This window comes from Scyliorhinus torazame, chromosome 7 (genome assembly GCF_047496885.1).
Source record: "Scyliorhinus torazame isolate Kashiwa2021f chromosome 7, sScyTor2.1, whole genome shotgun sequence".
Lineage (NCBI taxonomy): Eukaryota > Metazoa > Chordata > Chondrichthyes > Carcharhiniformes > Scyliorhinidae > Scyliorhinus > Scyliorhinus torazame.
Genome location: NC_092713.1, coordinates 46681716 through 46696652, shown reverse-complemented (window position 1 = coordinate 46696652; position 14937 = coordinate 46681716). Strand labels below are relative to the sequence as shown.

The window sequence follows — 14937 nt, the reverse complement described above, 5'->3', positions numbered from 1 at the left end:
GTCAGTGTTTCACTTTGGCTCTAAAACTATTGCAACTTCACATACCTGCAGTGAACCACCATAGGGCCAGCATCTGGGGGATTGCATGCTTTAACTCTCCTCAGGAAGGCCAATATTGGAGTAGGGTATTCTGGAACACCATGATCTGGCCAAGCCATGAATTGGAACTGACGAACTTCCCGCTTCTCACTTGAGCCATTCTGTTGAGAAAAGAGCATTTCTAAACAGTTTTGTGATTGAATTTATCTAGAAGAATGTACACATGTTGTAAGGTTACAGAAAACAAAGTTTGTTCAAAGTATCTAACACTAACATCCTTTTACAGGTGCAGTAACTTAAGTCAAATATAAGAGGGACAGTTTTGAATGGCAAAGATCAAGACAACTGATAATTATGAGAACATCTACTGCTGGTCCTTTAGTGAATGAGAAATCTAGAATGCCCATTGTTACTTTGGTCTATCCATATTAAATTCAACCTCAGCTCCATTGAAATGCATCAAACTATATGTACGGCCTACCCCTTGAATTTGCCATCTCGTAGTGTACATGGCACCAGAATTGCGAGCAAAGCTAAAGCTCATGGAATAAAAGGGACAGCAACAATGTGGATACAAAATTGGTTCTGTAGTAGGAAACCGAGAGTAATAATAGTTTATAGATATTTCTCAAGCTAGAGGAAGGTTTGTAATAGAGTTTCCCAGGAAATCATATTAGGACCCTTGCTCCTGATATATATGAATGATCTAGGTCTTAGTTTCAAAGTTTGTGGATGATACGAAACTTGGAAGCATTGTAAACTGTGTGGAATAAAGTCTGGAACTTCAAAAGGACACAGTCAAGTTGGAGTGGGCAGATTGGTGGCAGATGACGTTCAGTGTGTAAAAGTGTGAAGTGATTCATTTGGGTAGGAAGAACATAGAGACATTATAAAATGAGGCAAACAAATCCAGAGGATATGCAGGAACAGAGGGGCCTGAGCGTTTGTGATCATAAGTTATTAAAGGAGGAGAGAGCAGTTAATAAAGCAGATAGTATCCCAGGCTTTATTAATAGTGGCATAGGGTACAAAAACAAGAAGGTTACACTGAACTTATATATAGTGTTCAATTCTGGTCGCCACACTACCAGAAGGATGTGGAGGCTTTAGAGAGGGTGCAGAAGAGATTTATCAGGATGTTACCTGGTATGGAGGGCATTAGCTATGAGGAGCGGTTGAATAAACTCGTTCTCACTGGAACGACAGAGGTTGAGGGGCGACCTGATAGAGGTCTACAAAATTATGAGGGGCATAGACAGAGTGGATAGTCAGAGGCTTTTCCCCAGGGTAGTGGGGTCAATTACTAGGGGGCATGGGTTTAAGGTGCGAGGGGCAAGGTTTAGAGTAGATGTACGAGGCAAGTTTTTTTGCACAGAGGGTAGTGGGTGCCTGGAACTCGCTACCGGAGGAGGTGGTGGAAGCAGGGATGATAGTGACATTTAAGGGGCATCTTGACAAATACATGAATAGGATGGGAATAGAGGGATACGGACCCAGGAAGTGTAGGAGATTGTAGTTTAGTCGGGCAGCATGGTCGGCATGGGCTTGGAGGCCGAAGGGTATGTTCCTGTGCTGTACTTTTATATACAACACTAGTTAGACCTGGAGTATTATGTACAGTTTTGGTCACCACACTTTATGAAAGATGTGAACGCAATGGAGAGAGTGTAGAAGAGGTTTACAGGAATGGTTCCAGGGATTAGACACTTATGAGACAGTTATGAAGACAGATTGAAGAGACAGATTGAAGATGTTGGCTCTGTTTTCCTTGGAGAGATGGTTAAGAGGAGATTTGATAGAGGTACTCAAAATGATGAGGGGGTTGGACAGAGTAGATAAGGAGAAGCTGTTTCTGCTCGTAAAAGGATCTAGAGCGAGAGGGTATAGATTCAAAGCAATTTGCAAAAGTGGTTTGGGTCTGGAATGCACTGCCTAGATGTGTGGTAGAGGCAGGCTCAGTCGAAGCATTCAAGAGGGTATTAGATGATTATTTGAATAGAAACAATGTGCAGGGCTACGGGGAAGAGGCAGGAGAATGGCATAAAGTCATAATGTTCATTCGCAGACAAGATGGACTGAATGGCCTCCTTCTGCACTGTAACAATTCTGTGATTTTGAAAAGGATTTTTTCATCTTCTCAATAACACAGAAAGTCTTAAGAACGTAAGAAATAAGAGGAGTAGAATGATCATGGGTGCTCTTCTGCCACAAAACCATTTTCCCACCCACTCCCCATATTCTTCGATTCCGAGAACCACAAATCTGTCTATCTCAGCCTTAAATATACTCAACAATGGAGCATCCACATCTCTCTCAGGGATAGAGAATTCCAAACTTTCACAACTCTCTTGAGTGAAGAAATTGGTCCCTTCTCGGTCCTAAATGATTGATCTATTATCTTGAGATTGTTCCCCACGTTCTAGATTTCTCCAGCCAGGGGAAAAACAACCATCGGTCTCTACTCTGTCAAGCACCTTCAGAACTTTGTGTTTCATTTTTCTAAACTCAAGAGAGCATTGGCCCAATTCACTCAGCTTCTCCTCATTGGACAAGCATACCACCATCCTAGAAATTAGTCTAATGAACCGTCACTGTACCCGCCACATTTCTCTGTTCCTTGTATGTGTACACCTTAGTCTCTCTGTACATGACCCACCTACAAGTTTCATGCCCTTTAAAAAAACATTCAGCTTTCCTATTCTTACTACCACTTCCCCACATTATACTCCATCTGCCACCTTCTTTCCCACTAGTGCAAACGTGGCTAACATTCCAGCTTTGTTTCAATGCAACACAAACTCCCACCCGCATTTTTGACAATAACAAATTACAATGTCTTGCTGCCTATTATTGCTTTCCCTCCTCGATCCTGGCAAATTAACCTAGTCTGAGTTTTCAAGGACAACTTAAACCCTTCCCCTCTCAAAGCTCATCTCCATGGTAACATGAATCAAATAGGGCTAGTATCCTGGTAGAAATGTTGATTAGTTATCCTTGGGACCGCAACTCATATCTTGTCAGTAAATGGTCAGCATAAAGCACAATTGCTTACAACCCAACCTTCTCAACACTTTTCTGGGACTTTGGAGATTCACAATCTATCCACTGTTGGAGACTATGGCAATAGTCTGTTTGCTAAATGTAAACACTTTTCAACCTCTTCTCAAAGAAACAATATGGGCCCTCTTTAATCTCTAACAATCAAACCACCAAGGTTTGCAGTCAGGCAACAGATCATACGACCCCCTTTACTTCCCTCAAATTAAAGGCACAATCCCAAAACATAAGTTCTCATAAATGCCCTAAGTGTAACAATTACTTTATCAAATGCCTTTTGAAAATCAAAATGTACCACAACTTTTTCTATGCTGCTAGTTATCTAAACAACTTTAATAAAATTGCCAAACATGATTTCCATTTCATAAAACCATGTTGACTCTGTTGGGTCACACTTTGATATTCTAAGTGCATTGTTAAGACTTCCTTGATAATAGAATCCAACATTTCCTGTCAACTGATGTCATACTAACTGGCCTGTAGATCTCGGTTTTCACCTTCCTTTCTTTCTTGAACAACATTGTACATTTTTAAACTACCAATTCACTGGGACTGTTCTAGAATCCAGGGAATTTGGAAATCATAACCTGTATTTATGGAGCAAATTTCATAATCTTAAGACACCCCAAAGCACTTTACAATGAAATACTTTTGAAGTGTAGTAATTATTGTAATGTAGGAAACACAACACCCAATTTGCAAACAGCAAAGCACCTGTTATTTGAGGGATGATTGTTGGTCAAGACACAGGGTGAGCTCCCTTGCTCTTTTTTGAATACTGCCTTGAGGTTTTTTGCATCCATTTGGTAGTGCAGATGAGATTTAACATATGATTCAAATGATGACACCTTGAAAATGCAGTAATGCTTCAATACTGAGCAGGAGTATAGGCCATCTCGGATCTCATCTTTGTATTTCTCACCACCGTATGTGCAAAGCTATTTATATGTAGGCTTAATGCTACATTCTCAAGTGCAGACATCAGAAAAATCATTGAGGATATTCAGGACCACTTCTGTTAGATCAACAGAATTAATGCTTCCTTTAAATCTGCAGTGCATCAATAATTTGGATGCCATTTGGGACTATAGTACAGGAAATTCCACTTGCTTATCTCCTTACGTTTACACTTGTGTAAACAGACACAGAGAACACAAATGATTCTGTACCTTATAGAGTGCAAACGTCCGAACAGAATATGTTGCTAGTTCCACTATGTCCAATAGGGTGACCTGAATCATTCCGTATGTTTCTGTGCCACGGCACGGCCAATATTGATCGCATTTCACCTATAGAAAAATATATTAAGAATGTTAAAAGAACAGGGGACCTGGAAGGGGATTGTTACCAGAAATCAAGAGTTTGATTAAACTGCATATATATCTAACAATTAAGATAATACATTTATGACTGAAATCATGTAAAGATCATATAAACATTTACAGTGTATACATAAAAAGACACCATTATTGTGAGTATTTCATGCTATGATAGAAATTTGCTCATGTGTATCCCATACAGCACAAGAGTCCATGTAATTACAGCTGTTTTTAAAAATAAAAAAAAAATTCTCCTTTTTCACATTTTCTCCCACATTTACACCCATCAACAATAAACAATAATCAGCAAGATATGTCAATCCCCATAATAACAACGATCCCATCCGCCCACCAACCCCCAAACATCAGCCCGCATTTTTACATAAACAAACAACAAAAAGGAATCAGGGATTACCAGTAGTCACCCTAAATCTACACAGCTCCCCCCCCCCCCCCCACCCCCACCCCCAAAGTCTCCAGCTCCTCCCGTCCACTGCCTCTTGTAAAACTCCTCCTCCCAACCTCGGTTCCCTCCCCACAACTTTCCACCCCGGCTAGACCACTCGGACTCTGTTCTGCCAGGCTCCGATGGCTGCGTAATTACAGCTGTTATGGTGGACACACAGTGAAGTTGCACAGGACCGCACATTTTTGTTGGTGATTCAATCCCATCTACCAGTATGTATTGAATGTTTTAAAGCCATTCAGATGACATGGGATTAGGCCCTTAAATACATACTTTGTGATAATTTTTTGAAAAAATGGGATGAGGCTGTCACTTGCAAAACAAGAATTTATTATTCTATTCCTACTTGCTCTTGAGAAGGTGCTGGGAGTCACCTTCTTGAATCCATCTGGTGTGGGTACAGCCATAGTACTTTTAAGGAATGAGTTCCAGGATTTTGACCTGAAAGGCAGTGAAGGAATGGCGATGTATTTCCAAGTTAGGATGAAGTGAGAATTGGAGGGGACCTTGCAATTGGTGGCTTTCCCATGTGCTTGCTGATATTGTTCTTCTGGGTAATTGAGATTGCAGCTTTGGAAAGTGGTATCAAAGGTGTCTTGGTGAGTTGCTGTTGTGCATCTTGTAGATGGCACACATTGCAGTCATGATGTGCCAGTGGTGGAGGGAATGAATGCTTAAGATGGTGGATGGGGTACTAAGCTAATAAGCCGCTTAATCTTGGATGATGCCTAGCTTCTTCTTGGAGTGGCACTTGCTGGGCTAGTGAGAGTCGGAATACTCAGCCTTTGATCTTCTCAGTATAGCTATGGCTGGTCCCATTTAAGTTTCTGGTCAATGGTAAGACCATGTTTATGGTGGAGGCTGGTGATCCCGTTGAAAGTCAAGGGGAGATTGTTTGATTGTTTCTTTTTAAAAATAAATTTAGAGTACCCAATTATTTTTTTTTCCAAATAGGCCAATCCACCTAACCTGCACATCTTTGGGTTGTGGGGGTGAAACCCACGCAGACACGGGGAGAATGTGCAAACTCCACATGGACAGTAACCTAGGGCTGGGATTCGAACCCGGGTCCTCAGCGGCGTAGTCCCAGTGCTAACCACTGTGCCACGTGCAGCCCTCGTTTGATTGTTTCTTGTTGGGAATGATCATTATCTTGTATTCCGTGTTGCAAATGCTACTTATTAGTCTAAGCCTGAATTTGGTACAAGCTTTTTGCATGTGGACATGGGACTACTTAGTATCTGAGGAGCTGCAAAAGGAACTGAATACTATGCAACCATTCCCATTACTGACCTTATGATGGAGGGAACGTCATTGATGAAGGAGCTCAAGATGGTTGTACTTAGAATACAGCCGTGAGGAACTCCTGCAGCAACATCCTGGGGCTGAGATGAGTGATGTCTGACAACCACAGTTATCTTCTCTTGTGCCATGTATGACTCCAGTCAATGGAATTTTCTCCCAATTCCCGATTTACGTGGGCTCTCTGATGCCACACTCAATCAAATGGCATACTGATGTCAAAAGCAGTCACTCTCGGATCACCTCTGGAATCTAGCTCTTTTGTCCATATTTGGGCCAAGGCTGCATTGAGGTCAGGAGGCTAATTTTCTGGTGGAACTCAAACTAAGCATTGGTGAAGAAATTATAGGTCAGTGCGCCACTTGATAGCATTGTCGATAACACCTTCCAATACTTTGTCGATGATTGAAACTAGACCATGGGGTAGTAATTACAGTAACTGGATTAGATTTGTCCTGCATATTGTGGGCAGGGCACATGCGGATAATTTTGCACTTTATTGGATAAATGCCAGTGTTGTGCTGGAACAACGTGGCTAGAGGTGCAGATAGCTCTGGAGCACAACAGCCAAGATGTTGTCAGGGCCCTTGGCCTTTACTGTATCGTGTGCACCCAGCTGTTGCTTGATACCACATAGAAAATATGAAGTACAGAAATGTCGTTCCCATTATATTTGGCATTCTTATGTCTTGATGAGTGCAAGATGAAAAGCTTCAACAACATGCCTTTTTTCAACAATACTCAAGGTCTGTACTACCAAATTACTATTTTTAAACTGCAATAATTAGTTTAGAGTATTTTCAGTAGCACTGCAAGTATGACTTTGAGTGCCGCATGCTTAATAAAGTGTTAAAGATAGGCCCCAGTGCTTTTTGAAAGAGGGCGATCCAAACTAATATAAATAATTTCAGTGAAATTTGACACAATAGATGTATGAACCCAGTCACCCTGCCAAAATATATCAATAAAATTTCATACACTGAATATTGGGAAACTAGCACATTAGTAATGCAAGGCCAAATGGGCAAAAAGGTTCTATTTTAAGAAGTTTGCAATCCTCCTGGCCTCCCCAAAAAATTAAAACCAGAATTATTTCAACAAAATTAAATCGTAATGGATAAGAATAAGTACACAGCTTAAGCATTTTTACCTGCATTAGAATAGATACATAGGGGGTGGCACGGTGGTGCAGTGGTTAGCACTGCTGCCTCACGGTAGTGAGGTCCCAGGTTTGATCCCGGCCCGGGTCACTATCTGTGTGGAGTTTGCAAATTCTCCCCGTATCTGCATGGGAGTCACCCCCACAACCCAAAGATGGGTAGGGTAGGTGGATTGGCCACGCTAAATTGCCCCTTAATTGGAAAAGAAAAAATTGGGCACCTCTAAAAATAAAAAAAAATAGATCCATAGATACCCTACAGTGCAGAAGGAGGCCATTTGGCCCATCAAGTCTACACCGACTCTTCGAAAGACCCCCCTACCTAGGCCGAATCCCTATTCCTGTAGCCCCACCCAACCTGTAATCCCACCCAACCAAGGGGCAATTGAGCATGACCAATCCACCTCACTTGGACATCTTTGGATTGTGGGAGGAATCCGGAGCACCCGGAGGAAACCCACGGACACACAGGAAGAAAGTGCAAACTCCACACAGTCACCCGAGGTCAGAATTGAACCCGGGTCCTTGGGATTATGAGGCAGCAGCGCTAACCACTGTGCCACCCATAAATACATTTCATCAGCTACCATGTTGGGATTTGAACCCTTGCCCCCAGAGCATTAGCCGGTGGCCTCTGTATTACTCATCCATTGAGATTACCACTGCGCCACCATTTACCCCTCTTTGTATGTCATTGGACTAGTAAATCTAGAGACCTAGGGTAATGCTCTGGGACCAGGATTCAAATACCACCATGGCAAATCCCATCACCCAAGTGGTGAAATGTGAATTCAATTAAAAAAAATCCTGGAATCAAAAGTCGAATGATGACCATGAAACCATTGTCGATTGTCGAAAAACCCCATCTGGTTCACTGATGTCCTCTGGGGAAGGAAATCTGCCTTCCTTACTTGGTCTGGCCTACATGTGACTCCAGACCCACAGTTCCCTCAAATGGCCGAGCACTCAGTTCAAGGTCAATTAATCAATTCAAGGACAATTAGGGATGGGTAATAAATGTTGGTCCAGCCAGCGATACCCATGAGCAAACAAAACTAAATACAAAAATCAACCTTTTAAATATACCTGCAATCAGTAGTCACTATTTCTGGAATAACCCAAGTAATTTAGACAAAGGGATATTATGTCAACCTGCCAGCTGGGCAGCAAATTGGTGTTGCACATTGACTGTCTGCCAAGAACATCAAACTGTTTCTGTAATGAAATGCCAAGTTGCAATGCCAGTTTTATGCCTGCATGACAAGTTGAAAATGTGCCTCAAAATATGGAGATGAGGCAACATATTTCTTACATTTGTTCTTTAATGATTAAATACAAACTCAAACCCATGATGTTATAAAATGTGTGTGGTTTTAAAAAGAGGCGTTCACTATTCAGAACTGGCGGTTACATTGTCTGAGTGACAATGCAAATTATGATGAATATTTTTACTGCCCTTTTAGTAAATTGAATTTTAATAGTTGTAGAAATGTTTTAAATGGAGGAAGTATTTCATAATTAGAGTGCTTCATGGCTCCACACTACCACTGATCTCACAACAGATAATTCAGATGTATAAGCAAGAATTATTTTCTCAGAGGAACAATAATTGCTTTCACAATCCATCATGCTACTCCTAAAAGCATTGAACACCCATATAGAAGAACAAAATATGCAAATCTCAAGTTACTTAGAGTCCATCTAAGAACACTACAAAAAAGGCTACCTACTGGAGTTCTGTAAGTCTTAGTTTTTATTTCTCAAAATAGATCTTAATGACTAATAACTGCTACTCATTATTCAGGAGCAATCTCAGTGGAAATAAAAATCAGATTTAAATTAGCTTTGAGGTGAGAACGCAATATTATAACTCAAATTCAATAAATCCAAATATATTTAGCAACTTCAATCAAACATGTTAAATTTTAAATATTTGCTTCTGTGGTCTAGATTTTCCCCGAATCATGGAGACTCTGCACCTTGTCCACAATGGTACAAGACCCAGATCTGAAAATTACCTGACAACACTCCACCTGCCACCCCCGCCCCCCCCCCCCACACCATTTCTGACAGATTCTGTTCCTGTCTGTATAGAAACAGGTAGGGCATGGGCCATATATGGGGGAAACTGAACCAGAGTAGGGTCATTTGAACTCTGTGCTGATCAAACATGTTCAAGGGAGCAAGGACCTTATACCGCAATGTGTGAGTGATGATTAAGAATAGTCATACATGTTCAGAAAATACAATATGCTTTGGGGAACTGTCAAGCTGCAAAACTATTTAAATGGCACAACCTTTAAATTTTGAGGAAAAACAGCTTCTCTGTGACTTAAGAGTTGAAAAAGAATTGGTGCTTACAGTTTTACTAATGGTTTGTTGACATAACCCAAGTGCTTTAATTATAGGATTGTTACTGCTTGGCTGCTTCCACAACATCATTATCACAGCAGGGGGCTGTACGTTCACAGTCCGATTGACGACTCCATGAGGTTATTAAGGAATTAGCTATTTTTAATGTGGGATGCGTACAAGTGTTCATTTTTATAAGAAATTAAGTACTTGAGAGGATTTAAGTATGCTTTTAAATGGGCTTTTATCAATGAGTTTTTTAATGTAGGTAAGTTTGTGAGAGATACTTACAACTGTATTTTATTTCATCTCAGCATGGGCCTTGAAGTGTATTTTTAAGGAGCCACCTCTGCACTTAGTAGCCTCCGACCTATTCCGGCTGAGCAGGTATGGCTCCAGCACACACTTGGTTTGGGCATGAGGTTGCAAAGGGGAAGACAAGAGGAATGTGAAGGGGTCGGCACCCATCCATCTCACAAGAAGTCTTGACCGCATATAGCTCCAACCTCATGATTGCTGCTTCAGTGATTCACTTACTTAGAGCTGTGGGCCGGGATTCTCCCCCAACCGGCGGGCGGACGGTACCGGCGCCAAAGAGTGGCGTGAACCACGCCGGGGTTGGGCAGCCTGGACGTTGCGGAATTCTCTGCACTTCCGGGGGCTAGGCCGGCGCTGGAATGCTTGACGCTGTGCCAACCGGCGCCGAAGGGCCTCCGCCGGCCGGCGCGAGTTCGTGCATGCGCAGAACCACTGCCGTGATCCCTGCGATGCGTAGTGGGTTTCTTCTCCATGCTGGCCATGGCGGAGCTTTATAGAGGCCGGAGCGGAGGGAAAGAGTGCCTCCAAGGCACAGGCCTGCCCGCAGTTCGGTGGGCCCCGATTGCGGGCCAGGCCATTGTGCTCCCCCCCCCCCCCCCACCCCAAACAGCCGGATCCCCCCATGGACTCCGCAGGCCGCCCTCAGAGCCAGGTCCCGGCGGTATGGACCTTGTGTATTTGACACCGGAGGGACCGGCCGAAAACTGGCAGCCACTCGGCCCATCGGGGCCCGTGGAAATCGCTTGGGGGGGGGGGCTGCTGCTGCCCCCCGACCGGCGCGACGTGATCCCCACCCCCACCAAAAAACCGGGGCCGGAGAATTCGGCAGCCGGTGTCGGAGCGGGATTCACGCCGCCCCCCCGGCGATTCTCCAACCCGGCGGGGGGATCGGAGAATCCCGCCCGTGTTGTCCAATGCACTCGTCCCTTGTGATGAATCAGACATAGACATTTGCCGAATTGATCCTTTTGCGAACCATACAATACTGAGTTGGGTTAATGCTGCAGCGATGGGTATGAGTATGGGCGATACCTTGCTGGACTGCTATTTTTTTTTAATCCACTCCTACTCTAGCAAAAAAAAGTCAACCACGTTGATGTTAGACAGGAGTTACATATCAGTCAAATTGTAACGGTATATCAGAATATAGTTCAGTGATCAGATTTCCAGTGACCTGGAAGCTGAAGCACCACTTGCTCAATGAAGCAAGAAAAAATAATCCAGTTTTTTACCTTCGCTGATCTTGTTTTCTCTTTGGTACTGTAGCATTTAGTACATTATTTATGGCTTGTCTATAATAATCATTCTGTAACATTCCTCTTAAAAAATAAAGGTAACGTCAAGGATGGATGGCAAAGCAAGATTGCTAGCTTTACTGAAAACTGTAACTTTGTCTATGTGGGGTATGTGTCTGTGCATAAAACAGCAGATAGCTCACCCTGAAAAAGGGAACATTACGCAGATGAAAGGAGGCCCACACACCAACTCATAAGGGTGATTGCAGGGGCAACAACTGTAACATATTTTATGTTTGCAAGATAGAACTGTTTAACTCAAAGAACTAATTATATGTTATGTGCAACAATATATTGAAACCTAAGTTAATGCTTGCTTTATTATGACATTGGTTTTCAACATTACGCACTGTTAAAACGTTTCTGTAAGAAAATGGAAGAGATGATGAAAAGAATTGTACCCCAGAATGCCTGAGTTGAGTCTCGCTGTATATATATTGTCATTTAGAATGAACTTTGTATTTCGTTGTGATACTTTAAAAAATATATTTTTATTACCTTTTTCAGTACAAAAACAGAAACAACAACAGTGAAAGAGTAAAAGAAAATAACAAGCTAAATTACATAACTCCCCCCTCCAGCAGCTAACAGTGATCAACCTCCATCCCAGTAGGACTCGATCCGAGCAATCAGCAAGGCAAAGGCAAGAATATCTGCCCCCTTTCCTGTCCGCAGCTATGGCAAGTCTGATACCCCGAATATGGCTACTAAGAGACAAGGCTCCAACTAGATGTTCAGAATCGCCGACATAATGTTGAAAAAGGAGACCCAAAAATCCACCAATTTGGGACAGGATCAAAACATGTGAATGTGGTTGGCTGGCCCCCTCGAATAGCGCTCGTACCTGTCCACAACCCCTGCAAAGAAGCGACTCATTCTAGCTCTGGTCAGGTGCACCCTAAACACTACCATAAGTTTGATCAAGCACAACCTTGTACACAAGGACGTAGCAGTCAGCCCTCACTCCACAACTCATCCTTCAATACTGGTCCCAGCTCCTCCTCCCACTTGGCGTTCACCCCCCTCCACCGAGACCTTCGCCAGAATCTGTCCATAAATACTGGGTGTGCTACCCTCCTCCCACCCCACGCACAAAAGGATCCTCTCTATCAAGGAGGATGGTGGAGCCTCTGGGAATGCTGGAAACATATGTCTAACAAAATTTTGTACCTGAAAGTACCTAAATGAATTTGGGCCCCCGAGAGCCCAAACATCACTTTCAATTCCTCCAGACTGGTAAGCTGCCCCTCGAGAAATCGATCACTTAATCTCTCTAGTCCCTTCTGCTTCCAGACTCCAAATGTGGCATGCAAACTCGCCCGTTCAAACATGTGGTTAGTATAAATTGGGCCATCCTTGATACCGACCCCAGTTTAAAATGTTGACAGTGTTGCCTCTATATTTTTAAAGTGGAGACATCCTTGAATACTTAACAAACTTGGTTAAAGAACGTGAGTCTGTACCTTGTAGGCAAAAACTGGTCAAGGCCCTTGCGTGAGATGGGTTGGGCATCCTGTCTCACACAATCATATCTGGGATTTTCTCTCTCTGTGATAACTTATAGTGCTTGTAAATGATTATATATTTAGATCTGCAGGGCTACGCTGTGAAGCGCTGCGATAGCAGGTCCGGCTTTCTGGAGGATAATGGCCCAATTGCTGTCGGGATTGTCGTGTTGGGTGTTCCGATACACAAACGAACCAACACGGTTGTGGATGGTACAACTCTGTTTTATTATTCTGTACAATAATAACTATTAACTTCTGGCTGTGGTTTGTACTTCACCAGCTAACCTGTGGACCCAGCCCTAGCACTATCTTAGTAAGGCACTCAGCACATGGTGTGTGTCTGAGTGGCACGCTGTGAGCTCTGTGCTCTGAGCTATCTCCTGGTAGAATCAGCGGGACTGTGGTGTTCCCTGTTTTATAGTGCGTGTGCTCTCACTGGTGATTGGCTGCGATGTTGTGTGTGTGTTGGTTGGTCCAACTACCTGTCCATCAGTGTGTGTGTGTGTGATTGCACCATGATATGTTAATGTGGATATCATGACAGGGATGTTCTTGGGCAATCAAGCGACTCAAAATATTCTAACTGAAGAAGTTGTTTTTGTTTAGTTTGTAGTTGATCGTTTTCGCAAAACATTTAATCTGAAATGTATTGTTTTCGCAAGCTGTAGTGGTACAATAACATCCAAATGTGTTCAGCCTTTACCTTAACATATCTGTCGAAATGACGATTGAGATGGCGCTACTGGCATAAAAGGAGAGGGTTTGCTGGTGATTGGCCATGAGCCCAAGGTTTATTAAATTCTGATAAGTTCACTCTTGAAGAAATTTGATCTTTTAAAACATAAACTAGAGTACTTTGTCAGAAACAGAACACTTCAGTTAACAGATCGTCACCACCCTTTGAGAATATACACAGTAACCATGTTTTGTGGAACCACTGAATTTGTTATAAATACGTAGTTCATTTTTCATTGCAATATATTTTGAGTTCTGGTAAGATTAAAATTTGATTGTAGAAAATGGGATAAATGCAACTTCAACTCTATTACACTTAATAGGTTGAAGCTATATTGACTTAAGGGGTTAACTGCTAGAAAGGCAAGATAATGAACAGCAGGTGGACTAACAACATCCTGGGGAGTTACCATTGACCAAAACCTGAACAACGCTAGCCAAAAAATGATGTGGCTACCAGAGCAGGTCAAAAGCTGAAATCCTGCAGCGAGTAACTTATCTCCTGACTGCCCCGAAAGCCTTTCTACCATCTACAAGGCACAAGTCAGGCGTGTAATGGAATACTCTCCACTTACCTGGATGAATACTGCTCCAACAACACTCAAGAATCAGGACACAGCAACCTGCTTGATAGGCACCTCTTCCACAAACATTCAATCCCTCCACTGCCGTCGAACAGTGGCAGCCTATGTACCATCTACAAGATGCACTGCAGGAACTCACCAATGTTCCTTAGGCAGCACCTTCCAAACCCATGACCACTATCATCTAGAAGGGCAAAAGCAACAGACACCTGTGAACACCACCACCTGGAGGTTCTCCTCCAAGTCATTCATCAGCCTGACTTGGAGATATATCATCGTTTCATCAGTCGCTGGGTCAAATTCCTGGAATTCCCTCCCTGACAGCACTGTGGGTTTATCTCCACCTCAGGGACTGAAATGGTTCAAGAAGGCAGCTCATTACCACCTAGTCTAGCCAGTGACGCTCGCACCCCACAAAATGAATGAAAAAAAAATTGGAGACTAGGGGTGAAATTCTCCGGTATCGGCGTGATGTCCGCCAACCGGCGCCCAAAACAGTCGGGCGTCGCGCCGCCCCAAAGGTGCGGAATCCTCCGCATCTTGGGGGGCCGAGCCCCAACCTTAAGGGGCTAGGCCCGCGCCGGACTAATTTCCGCCCCGCAAGCTGGCGGGAAAGGCCTTTGGTGCCCCGCCAGCTGGCGCGGAAATGACATTGCCGGGCGGCGCATGCGCGGGAGCGTTAGCGGCCACTCACGGCATCCCCGCGCATGCGCTGTGGAGGGAGTCTCTTCCGCCTCCGCCATGGTGGAGACCGTGGCGAAGGCGGAAGGAAAAGAGTGCCCCCACGGCACAGGCCCGCCCGC

General features: G+C 43.5%; 1 protein-coding gene across 10 annotated transcripts in view; it reads right to left on the bottom strand.

Annotated features, from left to right (window-relative positions):
* The window catches only part of ptprfa (protein tyrosine phosphatase receptor type Fa), a 662508-nt gene that overhangs the window by 75360 nt on the left and 572211 nt on the right, over nt 1–14937 (bottom strand). For all 10 annotated transcript variants that reach the window (XM_072510632.1, XM_072510637.1, XM_072510639.1 and 7 more), the window contains 2 exons: nt 4266–4385; nt 46–200 (listed from right to left, as the gene is read on the bottom strand). In XM_072510632.1, coding sequence (XP_072366733.1) covers nt 46–200; nt 4266–4385 — 275 coding nt within the window. The remainder of the gene's footprint in view (nt 1–45; nt 201–4265; nt 4386–14937) is intronic.